This window comes from Cyprinodon variegatus, unplaced genomic scaffold, assembly GCF_000732505.1.
Source record: "Cyprinodon variegatus isolate N-32 unplaced genomic scaffold, C_variegatus-1.0 Scaffold1412, whole genome shotgun sequence".
Lineage (NCBI taxonomy): Eukaryota > Metazoa > Chordata > Actinopteri > Cyprinodontiformes > Cyprinodontidae > Cyprinodon > Cyprinodon variegatus.
In genome coordinates, this window is record NW_015151865.1 from 123,871 (window position 1) to 137,175 (window position 13,305).

At 38.5% G+C, this 13,305-nt stretch overlaps 1 protein-coding gene across 2 annotated transcripts in view; it reads right to left on the reverse strand.

The window, feature by feature from the left end:
• Positions 1-6,108: 6,108 nt before the first annotated feature.
• impdh2 (IMP (inosine 5'-monophosphate) dehydrogenase 2) overlaps positions 6,109-13,305 on the reverse strand; it is a 16,025-nt gene continuing 8,828 nt past the window's right edge. For both annotated transcript variants that reach the window (XM_015402926.1, XM_015402925.1), the window contains 9 exons: positions 12,568-12,655; positions 12,251-12,450; positions 11,844-11,934; positions 11,540-11,635; positions 8,295-8,438; positions 7,936-8,080; positions 6,917-7,060; positions 6,700-6,783; positions 6,109-6,488 (listed from right to left, as the gene is read on the reverse strand). In XM_015402926.1, the coding sequence (XP_015258412.1) occupies positions 6,467-6,488; positions 6,700-6,783; positions 6,917-7,060; positions 7,936-8,080; positions 8,295-8,438; positions 11,540-11,635; positions 11,844-11,934; positions 12,251-12,450; positions 12,568-12,655 (1,014 nt within the window). In that variant the 3' untranslated portion in view covers positions 6,109-6,466. The remainder of the gene's footprint in view (positions 6,489-6,699; positions 6,784-6,916; positions 7,061-7,935; positions 8,081-8,294; positions 8,439-11,539; positions 11,636-11,843; positions 11,935-12,250; positions 12,451-12,567; positions 12,656-13,305) is intronic.

A 13,305-nucleotide genomic window follows, 5' to 3' on the forward strand; every position in this document is an offset into this window, starting at 1 on the left:
ACAGAATTTAAACTTTTTATCCAAACGTTATGAAATTGAATTCAGGATGAAAAATGAAGCAAACCTCTCAGCTGTTTTTGTGTTGAAATAAATTTATTACTGTTAAAGTCAGTATAATATTTACAGGCAGAGAAACTCCTCCGTGGTTTAGCATTTAATGTAAAGCTAAACATAGAAACTTTCACTGCTCTATTAGAAACTCAAAGTATATAAGGAAAAGGCCTCATTCTGTAGAGGCGCCGGCCGTCTCCAAACGCTGAGGCAGGTGTCATTCTTGGCTGACACGAAATTCCCGGTTGCAATCTGTGTTACCAGCAATCCGGGAGAAAACGTGTCATTGAGGAACAACCCCATCGATGGACCATGAAACCATTTTATCTGCAAGCATCCCGGACTGCTTTTAGTTTCACTTTAATGGCTCGGCCCTTAAATGAAACGGAGCAGCTGATGGACTTTGGTTTCTCTGAATGTCTTGCTCTGTCAACAAGCACCTGGTTACACCTGATGTTTGGATATTGTTCAGTGTCCCACATTCTTTTTTTATTCACTATTAAACAATAACTATTTGCAATAAAGCATGTGACTTTACGCCCTCTTCCTCTTGCTGTAGAAGCGCTCCTCATAGATGTCTCAGCTCGGGGTGTATTGTGCTCTGTGGGATGGAAACGGACCCCATAACCAGCTGGGCCTCAGAATCACAGCTGCATTATGGGTTCCGTTACAATCCCACCCACAAAAAAATTAAAAAATAAGTTTTCAGGATGGACTCTGGTCAGCACAGCTAAAAAGACAAAACAGAGTTATAAACAGGAGGGAAAAAACATTTTCTTCTTTAAATGTGTAGAAACTGGTGTGAAAATAGGAACCGACTCTTCTGTCCACCCTGTGAAATAAAAGTTGTGGCAGTAAAGCTAAAGTAACTTCCGCTGACCGGTTTAATGCTGTTTCTCTGCAGATGTGACTCACAATGCACGTGATCTGGAAAGAGTCGTATCGTCTTATTACAGTAATTTGAGCTGAACTTCTTGCTGCATCATAAAGTTTTTTTACCTGCTGTAAAGTTAGATTTTTGAGAACTTTTTATTGGCACCTTGAAGTTGTTTTTTATTTTTTGCTGAAGATTCATTTTCTGTGTATATTAGATTACAGAGCTGTCTTTTATTTCACAGAATCACTCAAATCACAATATTTCAACTTAAAATGAAAGATTTCAATAACATGTTAAAATTTAACCAGAGTGGATTCCTTTGGACTGAAGATCTAAATTCCTTCTTGTAAACCTGCTGCAATATGGTCTCATTTTCTTTCTGATAAAAAAAGGCAAATATCTTTGTCTTTTTTGCAAAAAATGTTCGTATATCTTTCAGATTCTTGTGGTTTGGACAAGTTCCCATTTTTATTTCCAAGACACGACCTGCATTTTAGCCAAAAGATTAGATCGATCTAAAGAAAATACCAAAGCAGTGACTCCTCCTGGAAGTGTGCGTTCTGCACGCAAAGGAGCGGCTCCTCTGATACATCTGTCGCAGCCTGACAGGAGTCAAAGAATGAAAAACAATTTTTATCTCTCAGGTGAAAGAAAAAAAAAAAACCTGCATACTTAAAAACTGTCTGGAAATCCAGCAGGGAAGTTCTTGTTTTCTGTTTAATTTCATGCGACACAATGGAGTGCCGGCTTATCTCTTACGGTATTACTCTGCTGTTATTATGAGCTCTATCTTGAAAAACCTGTTGTGCATTATCTTTTCTAAGACAAATGAAAAAAAAAAGAAAGCAGGGGAAGAGGTTGGACAAGAGGTCAGTCTGACAAGGAAGAGCTGATTGGTTGATAAACGAGATTAGCTGAACAAAAACCCTTTAAGGTGGAGATTTAAACCCAAAAAATCTGTTTCAGTCTGACTTAAATAGGTTTAAGTTTCTAAAAGCTTTAATAGCTTAAAGGAAGTGAAAAACTAACAGAAAAAGACCTAAATATACACAACAGAACAACACTAAGATACTTTCAGTTTGACAACTGTGCAGCAAACCTAAAACATTTTCACTTTGTGGCTGTCAAACGATTATCCTAACCTGCACTTAAAGCAAGAAGACTGAGCTAATGTTCGAAAAGTGAAGTAAGATTTGAGAAGATTGACCAATACAATGAGAAAAGAGAACAGACTTCATTAGACAACCAAGTGAATGAAATCAAAGTGAAAACACAAAGGCAGCAGCCTTATAGACAGACTATCTGTCCAAATAAGCAGTGGATGTGTGAAGAATAGGAAATGTTGATCAACTCACCATCGTCTGAGAACAGCAGGTCGTCCTCTGCTGTCCTGCCTGCCAACAGCTCTGTTAGTCCAAACTTCCTCTTTAAATACTCTAGAGATTCATTTCACTTTCACTTCTCCAGAGCCGATTAAACTCCTCCTTTCCTTCCTTTGTCCACTACCTCCCTGCCTCCTCTTTTTTTTTTTTTTTTGCCTGAGGGCAGTTTTTGCTCTGTTTTGTTTTTTTAACATAATATCTATTGTTTTGTTTTGTTTTTTATAAAGAAGCTTAATATAATGTGCTTTATTTATTTTTATTTTTTTGCAGGAAGGATGTATTTTACTTTTTTTTAAGCCTTTTATTTCTAGATAATAGTGTTAGAAATTAGTAAACAGTCATTCATGTTTTCATATAATTATGTGTTTTGAACTTGAACTGGTCCCGTTCCGATGCTGTACCTGACATGATGTTCAACCTGCTTAAACTTTTTCTTATTGTCATGTCAAATCACAGACTTCACTGAACTGCACTTGGATTTTATACTGTAGATGACTTTAAAAAGTTACTGGATTATAAAAGGGAATGAAGACAGAGAGGAAGAAGAGTGCGGCATGTATAGGTCCTTCTCAAAATATTAGCATATTGTGATAAAGTTCATTATTTTCCATAATATAATAATAAAACTGGAACATTCATATATTTTAGATTCATTGCACACTAACTGAAATATTTCAGGTCTTTTATTGTCTTAATACGGATGATTTTGGCATACAGCTCATGAAAACCCAAAATTCCTATATCTCACAAAATTAGCATATCATGAAAAAGGTCTCTAAACGAGCTATGCACCTAAGTACTTCTACACTCGGATACCCCTAAATATAATCCAGTGCAAACAACTGTCTTCTAAATTCCTACCGTACATAAACTTCACCTCAGTGTGATTTATCATAGCTACCAATCCAGCCTCTTTCTTTGAAGGCCATGGATGTTTCATGGGGTTCATTGCAGAAAAAATGGCATTATGAATGTATCATTATTAACGTTTAACATAAAACACCACCTTAAACTGTCTAAAGATGGCACAACTGAAAACCTACCGAGGACAGGCCTTTAATTAGAAGCCCACAGTGCACATCAGGCCCCACACAGTCTGTGGTGAAACATAGTGGGGACGGTGTCATGCTGTGGGAATGATTTCCTTTAAGGACAGAGAGGCTGGGTTAGGGTAAGGGTATAAGTTGGAATTAATAGTCCAGTCAAAACCCAGGTGGGTTCAGATGCTCTTCATCCATCCCAGATTCTAGACTCAGAGGTTTTAGGGATTAGAATCTCCAGAATTAATCCAAATGGTTTGCTCAGTAATCAGATTTGTTATGTAGTTAAATTTCGATTGTAAAAATCAGCTCAGCTGTGACTGTCTGCTTCTTGCTGTTATTACACTTTTCTTTTTTTAGTTTAGTTTTTTTTTAACCTTACTGGTATCAAACTTTCCTTTTAAAATATGTTCAGTTCCTTTTAATCTTTGAGGCACAGTTATCTGGTTTTGGTTGTAAAAGGACGAATAGATAAGCTGATGTCCAATAAAGCGTCTGTTCTCCTCAGATTGACTCATATTAGAAACTAAGATTTGTAAATTCTGCAAAAAAGATGGTTTTGGTGTATTTAATTTAACTGCAAAGAAAAGTTATTTGGATAGAAAAATTAGTGAACACCTTTTATAATCTACAGTTTTTTTTAGATTTTCTTATAGATAGCAATAATAAATCCATTTAAAAGTGGTTGTGACGGTAAGGACAGATGACTATCGTTACATCTGGCGTCCGGCTGTGGTAAACGGTTTTATTTCTCTGGGGAAACGCTCCCGTCTGCCCAGATAATCCTGAGAGGTCGGCTATTCTTCCTCCCTGTTAATTAGAAACGATTTGAGCGCCTAGTGATGGATGATGAGAGACAGGTGTGACCAACAGAGCATGACGGGACAACTCCCATCAGGTCCGTCTGGGTTTCAGCCTGGAAAGTCCGGAGGATTCCGAGGAGGACCTGATCCTCTCTGGAGACCTCAAGGAGGAAGATGAAGGTGAGATGGGAGGAGATGGGCTGTTTGCTCGCTCTTTGTTTCATTCATTAATGCTGCACTTTGGACTGAAAGCTTAGTTTAGCTCCAAAGAAACAGGTTTTTAAACAAATAAGACTTTTATATTTCAAAGCACAACTATAAAAAAAAAATGGATCCATCTAGATGTCATTCACTTTACTTTTTTTTTATGAAAGACCAACACAAAGTGGCAAATAATCAGGAAGTGAGCATAAAGGGAAGGGAAGAAAAGTTTCTCATTATTAATAAAAAAATCTGTTCTGGTTAGTTTTAAATCAGCCAACAGAAAGCCATAGTTTTTGAAACCACATTTTAGTGCATTAGAGCTTTCCACTTGTTCTGATTTTTTTTAGTTCTGGTCTGAAAATGGGCCAGCGCAATAAAACACAGCTCTGGTTGAATAATCAGGGTTCCTTTACCCCAATCTGTAGCACCTAGCAGGTTTTCTTCTAGAAATATCCTGTATTTAGGTCCAGATATCCTACTTCTGACCAGCTTCACTGTCTCTGCTGGAGAAAGGCACCCCCACAGCATAATGCTGCCACCACCATTCCACATGGTGAGGATTGCATATCCAGGATAGTTAGTGTTACCTTTCTGTGAGTAAACACAAACCAGCATGGTATAGTCCTGTTTTATCTGGACATGGTAAAAAACAAACAAAATATATATATATATATATATATATACATATAGTATGAAGGTAACTAAATACTAATAAATGCCAATATTTTTGCAGCAATGTGCATCTACCGTTGGTTCACTCCCCGTAGATTGTGTGGAATCAAAATCCCTCCAGATTTCCTCTAATAAGTTTTTTTTTTTTTTTTTTTTTTAAGGAAAACCTGAATCCAACACTTTTTAGATAGATTTAAGTACCATGTGTAAATTAATGCAATTTCTTATTTTAAATGCATAACAGCGTCAATATTTAATACGTTTCTTCCCTACGTGGAATATCTTTAACCTCCCACCATTTTCAACAGTTGTGTGTTAAGTACCCAAAAAGTATAATTTCCACCTAGGTAGGTTAAAAAGGCGACGAGGATGAGTAACGCATAACATCTGATTTATAATGTAATAAGACTAAAATATACATTTCTGTGCAAAGTTTGCTACTTTGAAAGACTTATAGTCAAGCTGAAGACTTTTCATAGATTTTTATGAAAATAAAGTACCTCCAGTGACAATATCCTGTTTACTGTATATTAACTTCACCTCCAACAGTCCAAGGAGACCCAGCAGGTAGATGGTAAGCTTAAAATTAAGAATAATCATTTGAGCAACTGTTTCGCTCTGGAATATGTTTTGTTTAAAACAAAAAAAAGCTTGTTTTTCATGCATTTAAATTTATTTCCAGTGTTTAGTGTAGCAATACATCATGAAGTAAAAGCATAGTGCAGCAAAACTAAAAAAAGTTACTCATAAATTTAACTTGCTATTCCTTGTCTGGTTTTTACCTTTTATCTAAGGAGTTTTAGTGTCTCTTCCCCCCAGCCTATCAGTTCCCTACCTGCCCCCCCAGCTGCACTTTCTGCCTCCCACTGCAAGCTACAGCAAGTCCTTCAGGGGATCCGAGGTAAAGTGATCCTCGCAGCCCTAACCTGCGGATAAACTGCCCTTTCACCCTTAGAAACGGCTCAGGTTTATCATGTTCTTAGAAGCATTTTGCTTTGACACTATAGACTGACCAGTATATTATTTACTGTAAATGATGGAAAAACCTGTTTAGGCACAAAGTATTTTTAAAACACTCCAAACAATTGTGTAAAAACACAGGCCTTTAATTAGTTTCTTTTTTTGCTTTAAAATGGACAAACATGGAGACATTTTATTACAAGAGCGAACTTCCCTTATTCAACTCAATCATACATGCACTGATTGATAAATGCTCATTTCTCAACCTCCTCAGTTTCACACATACACACCTCCACCAAACTCTATGCATAGATAACACTGGAAGGAAGACGGGTGGATCTCTGGAAGATAACAGATTTTTTTTTAGTCTGATCTGAATCCGAAGTCCGCTCCATGGACAATAGGATCCTAAGCAGTTCTTGCGGGTTGTGTAGTGTCATCTGCTGCTCTGATCCGCCACCAAATGCTCCCCTTTTCTCAAAAGAGTCGTTTTTCGTAACTGTGGGAAAGACAAAAAGACGGAAAGAGAGATCACACGACCTGCTGGAGCTCCACAACAGAGGCACTAAGAGGAAGTCTAACTGGAGGCTTGTGTGATTGTGGTAAAGACATGAAACTAACAGATAATCAAGACAATGGAATATGAAACCAAGTAAATCCATGTTGAAAGCAGAGTGGAAAACACCAGTCTGGGTTCTGAGTTTATGTACCTGTGTAGACTGTGGACTCCACCCTCCATCTGAGCTGATGTGGTTCTCTTTTCAAATTTCAGATCTCCACAGTACATCAGCGCTCTGAAAGGACAAAAAGCAACTGGTTTACAAGATGTTGGCGGTTCAACAGAAACTCCATGAACGCCGAGCCTCCATCTTTGTCTCAGCTCGTCACCTTTCGTAACGCTGTATTTTAAGGTTGGGGTATCTGTACCTGAGCTGGGTGAGGCTTTTGGCCCCGATGTCTTGACAGGAGTGCTGAATACCAGCCAGCAGGTAGGGGACGAACTTGTGGATGGAGCCTTTATCCTGCACGGCTCCAGAGACGCCTTGAGCAACTTTAATCTTGTCACTTTCACTGTAAAGAAAGATGGAAAAATCAAGTTAGGCGAGTTCTGCTGGGTCAGAACTGTCCTACTATTGATATACCAGTGATGTTTATTCAAAACCTGCTTCGTTTGCCTCGTATGCTGAGCGCTCAGACGTGCAGGGATCAGTTAATTCTAGATTGTTTGTAGAATGATATTTTTTTAACTGGCATGATATGAATAAAAGTAAATGAGCTCTAAAATGAGACGTCCTCATCATCCTTCCTAGACTAACAGGCAGCACCAGCTGCTTCTTTAAAAACGTTTCTTCATGTGACTCTTTCTACCAAAAGGGGAACGTGTGTGCTGCAGATCAACACACTCCTGCCTTTATTGAGGTGCTTCTAATCCCTGGTAATGTCTTGGTTCTAAGGAAGCAACTACTTAGTTATTTTTCGCACAGTTTAGATTAGATGAGCTTTATTGATCTCACATCGGAGAAATTCACTCGTCACATATTGGCATAGAAGTTACAGAAGTTTAGTAAAGTTAAGATCTTAAAACTAAGTGTATAGACCTGTAATTGAAAGAGGATGTTCTTTATTTAACCATAACTGTATTGAGGTGAATTGTAAATCCTAGCAGAACTACTTTTTGCAGCAAACTCCAGTTTTTACACAAAGTTGCTGTGAATAATGTTGCACCAACTTCATCCCTGTAATAAGTTGCTGGTTTGAACCAAATTCTATTAAAAAGGGCACTTTATAAAATGTGCGCCACTCTTGTAAAGCAGGCTCATCAGTCTTTGCCACAAGACTGACGTCTGACAGACCACTGAAAATGAAATGAGGAAGGGAGGGGGAAAAAAGTTTTTAAAGCAGGATACACTGAAAGTGGAACGGTTTTGGATATCTGGCTGGTATACCTGAAATATCGGGTTTGAGAGCCCAGGTTTTTGTCCATGGCGTCCAGGGAGCCCATGCCGCGGTATTTCTTTAGCCGGATCCCATCAGAAAAGAAATATTCACCAGGAGCTTCGCTGGTGGCAGCCAGCAACGACCCCATCATTACTGCAGACCAAAAGGAAAACTAAATGTATTAATATTTATTTTCAAACAGTTTCTGATGCCAGTTTATTTAAAACATTCAATGTTTCAACCATCCCGGTTGCATAATTTGGAATTTCGACTGATCTAAACTGAACTACATCTTCTAGATCTACTGCTTCATGTAAATTCCCATGCAAAGTAGAGCCGGATTGACTAGATGCACCGTCTGCCTCACCTGTTGAAGCTCCCAGAGCCAGAGCTTTGGCGATGTGCCCAACAGTCTGGATCCCACCATCAGCTATGACGGGTACGCCGAAACGCCTGGCGTACTCAGAGACTTTATAAACAGCCGTGGCCTGAGGTCTGCCGCATGCCAGTACTGAGAATACAGAGAAGGGCGCAGCAGGAGTCAATGACTGGTTTTAAAGCTGCAACTTTCACATTATCTGTTCATGTCTAGCAGCTTTTCCAGCTGTACCAAAGTAAAACCAGGAACTCATCCAAGATAACCTGATTTGTTTGGAGAGAATTCAAAATATGTCCAGAATTAAAAACTACAGGAAGTGATTAAAAACTAAAGGAATGCATTCAGTGCAGGACAAACACGAGCTGGTGTCTTCCTTCGTGTTAGATGTCAGAATGAGGAAGTTAAACTTGCAACATCAGCACAGAAATATTGAACCATTTCCCAAATCAAATCTGCCAGCGTTTGGCTTGATGCAGAAAGCCCATAGAATCGAGAAATACTGGAAACTTCAGCCGGTTTATCAATATCAGAAAGAGGAACATGATTTTAGGGATATTAGCAGGTACAACATTACTCAGAGTTTCTAATCAAACTCTAGTTTGTTTAACAGAAGTAAGCAAAAAGCCTAAAAAATAATTAATAAATATCCATAAAATAAACAGAAACAGCCCAGAGCATCATTATTAGAGATAGAAATGCTTGTTATGCTTTGGTATAAGCATTCACATTATTGATCATCAAGAATTGCTGCTTAAATAGTTCTGTTTAGAAAAACATCAGGAATAAAATAACAGATTTAGAGACTCAGACATAAAACAAGAAGCAATGACTGAGTGACAAGTTTCCCTACAGAAAACCCAATGTGAGGACGATCAGTTAAAGAACCAGGGATTCCATTATAGCCGAGTTTAAAGGCCGCTGCATCCGCTCACCTTTTAGCTTCTACTACATCCACGAAAACACCAAACCAGAAAACCAGAGGTCAGATGAAAACACTCTGGGTGGTTAATAGATTAATGAGGAGACAAGGAGCAAGCAAACCCCAAAACCCCAGCCATCAACACCTGCAACCAAGCCTACACCTACAGATGCAAAGCAGTCACCAGAGATGCACCAATCGGGGAATCTGGGGCCAATTTCCCACAGAACTGATTTCTCTTTACTAACTGGAATATGTTGGTTTGTTTTTCTGGGTAAAAGTATTATATTGTAATAAATCAATCACTCCTAAAACATCTTCTTTAAACAGCTGCCTTTATTTTGCACATCAAGGAATCTAATCTCTCAGATGGAGGTTTCCTCTTCATGTTAAACTGTTATATATTACACAGTAACCATAGAGGAGCCTTAAGGCGCTCAGGATCAATCACTTATGTTCTGCTTCATACGCTGCGTGAAAGTATATTACACGATAAAAAAGTTCACCAATATTAGGAAACAGTAAAATGACATTTACATCTCTAACTCCCTTTATCGTCAACTAATGAAATAATAAAAACTAGAATTAAAAAATACTGCCATTAACTGAATTTAAAATAAAAACTGGACCATGCACAAAAAAGAAAAAAAGGAAAATATAGGTTTAAAAACTAATTCAAACTATCAGAGAGAATGTGCTTCATTTATCACTATGCATTAATATAGGTTTGCATTTTTCACTGTAGTGCGTTAAGCCGGGCATACACTGGACGATTATTTTTGCTTTTTTCAGCCCGATTCTCCAGTGGTGCGATAATTTTTTGATCGGGCCAACTTTCAGCCTGATGGTGCGTCGTGTAGTGTACAGGGGGTAACGAGGTGCGATCAGCCTCTTACGACCCCTCCTGATCAGGAATCGTGAGGTCGAGAAAAAAAAAATCAAACAGAGCGTCGAAACCACACGTGTGAACATACATCGTGAGCTGTGACCTTTTAAACCCTGCGGTTTCATCTTACAGTTTGAGATGTAGCTGCGTACAACGATTGAAAATATCGCACAGTGTATGCCCGACTTTACACCAGCAGACACGTACAGCAGTGTTTTGCTGCAGCAGTCCGTCCTTATCTGAGATTGTATTTCTATTTATTTGTCTATTGTTGATTTTGTATGCATCACATAAAAGATTGACACAGACCAAAATTGATAACTGGAAGTTGTGTTCATAGTTAGAAATAACTGGATTCCCTTTTAATAATGTATTCCTATCACAACTGACATTAAAATAAAATGTATTTTTTTACTTTGTCATTCGTTTTTTTCTTAAAGCGTCTCACATTTTAAACATATTCCCTAATAGCTAAAATAGGTCATTTAAAATCTTCCCATAGTTGAAGTCTGTTTTCCATTCATCTGACTAAAGCAGGTGAGGGGGAAATAGATCTGCCAATGTCCCTCTTCAGCCAATTGCTCAGTGCATCTCTAGATGTTACCCAATCGGTGCAGCAAGGCTGTGAGGTGCGAGGGGCACTTAATAGTGGAACCAACAAGGCCCAGCACAAGTCAGCAGGGGAAACTTACTGGAGTATCCCGTAATAGAGGTTGGGGTTTTGGGGCTGTGGAGCTTTATAGCTGGTGGTACACTGAGGGGTGCTGGACATGGACACAAATACCCACAATAGCACATGGATGATAGCAGGGATGGAAGGAGCAGAGAGATACAGAAGGACGGAGGAGGAGGTAGGAAGACGAGAAGATCACAGTCAAATCTCCCAAAAAGTATGATGAAAAACAAAAAACAGGTCGTGTTCAAAGAAATCTCAGCTAACGGTAAAGAAACGAACACAAACAAAAAAATATCTTAATCTTTTCATCTATTTTTAAATGAATTAGAAATGAACTACAAAAGAACGTCACCATTAAAAACTTTGGAAAAAATAACACCAGCTACCAGTTTAAAGACACTGTTTCCCTGCAATTCAGCATCATTTCAGAAGTAAACAAAGAGCAGATTATTTTCTACAGAACAAAATCCTGTTGGTGATCTTTTCTAAAGTGACTCAAGGTACAGTACTGCAAGAGAATATTCAAATCCAACTGATCTCCAAATGGCTGCAGCTTTTCTTCTGTTCAGCCCTCTATGAACAGAAACAACTAGGACAACTGCTCCAGAAAAATTAAAAGGGTTAAAAAAAAAATGCATTCAGCTTGGATGTAGGATCAATTCGTTTAATTATCCTTCTTTCCAGCAAACGGAACCATGAAAAAAACAGGAGAGCAGGTTTGTGTTTCCTGAGTTTGGTTGTCATTTCCTCACCTTCCTGTGTGATGCAGATGGAGCCGCTGCCCATCCCAACCCTCAGCGCATCCACGCCTGCATCTATCAGGTTCTTGGCCTGAGCTGCAGTCACCACTGCCACAGACAGGGGGCGACAAAGGACTGTTAGAACTCAAAACTTATTTGAACAATTTCGAGAACTTCAAGGTTTTTCACTAATAAGTTTTTGATGGTTTTCTTGTCAAATCTAACAGCATTTCAGAACATTAAATGGCAAAGAGATGAATGCAATTTGTGTTTTCAGTTTAAGCCACACTTGTTCATTTAAATTGTGTGTAGTTACCGTTGCCTCCAATAACTTGTAAGCTGGGATATTTCTCTTTAATGTATTTGATCATGTTGATCTGGAAGATGGAGTTGCCCTGAGACGAGTCCTGTTGAGGGAAACGCACATCATCTATGTAAGTTTATTGGAGATATCGGTATGTAAAGATGGCAGGATGAATTCATTTTAGGACACAAAAGGTAGGAAGGAAAAGTTTCTGGGACATAATAGGAGAATGGGGGAATGACAAGATACAAGGAAAAAGTAAAGAATTAACAGGCAGTATAAAGCAGATAGGGTAAGATGAAGGGAGGACAGGTAGAGTAATGAGCTATGAATGAAGGTACAACACAAAATGACAAAAAGAAAAAGTCCATCAGGAAACCAGTATGTTATTTCTGTAAACAGTAAGTCAGAGCGCTTACCAGTACGACCACGTCCACCCCACTCTGAACCAGCAGGTCCAGTCTGTACTTGTCGTCGTTGTGAGTACCGATGGCGGCGCCACACAGCAGCTGTTTCCTAGAGTCTTTGGAGGCCAAAGGAAAGTCCCGATTTTTCTTCAAGTCTGTACGTGCGATGATGGCCACCAGGGAGCCCTCCTCATTGACTATGGGAAGTTTACCTAGAGGAGGAACCAGAGAGGACAAAAAAAAACAAACATGCACAATGAGCTTGAATATTTCTAATTTGCCTAAAGTCAAATGAAGCAACTTGTGCAGACAATTGTTTTCTTAATCACCTTTCTTGCTCCTCTGCAGGATTTCATTTGCTTCTTTCAGAGTCACTCCAGCAGGAGCAACCACTAGATCCTCTCGCTTGGTCATCACCTGTCACAGAGGGAACGACAGGTTATCCATCCCGTTTATTCAGGGTCATGCAGGTCGATATTCATTAAGTCTTGAACAAGATATTTCTTCTGTTTCAGAAGATGTTTTTAGAGCTATATGGCTTAAAATGTTCATCAGGGTTTATACAGCTCTTAATAACTCTAATATAATGCTCTTTAATGCTCTTAGAAATAATATATATATATATATATATATATATATAAATAAATAAACACAGCCAAATCGTTCATTATCTTTGTCTGTGCCTCGAGCTTCTGTTCCAAACATATGGCTTTAGGATCAACCAGGAGCAGTTCATCGCAAACAATCTGATATATTTGACAATTTTTTTTTCTGAAGCATTTTTAATGCCATCATAATCACATTTAATGAATTTTAATGCCAATTAAGGCCTTAATTTAAAAAATAATAATTTAATGACCCGCAGAAACCCTGCTCATCCTGGGTAATTTTTAGGATCAGTCATCACTCATGCATCAGCTATTCAGATCAAATGGGAGTCGTTTACCAAAAACCTAGAGAGAAGATCATAATGTGTTTGTATCAGATCTATAAATGAAGGGATGTGTCAATCTGAAACAACAGATGCTGGTTTAAGCAGCTTGGATGTTATGACTACAGATGGTTTA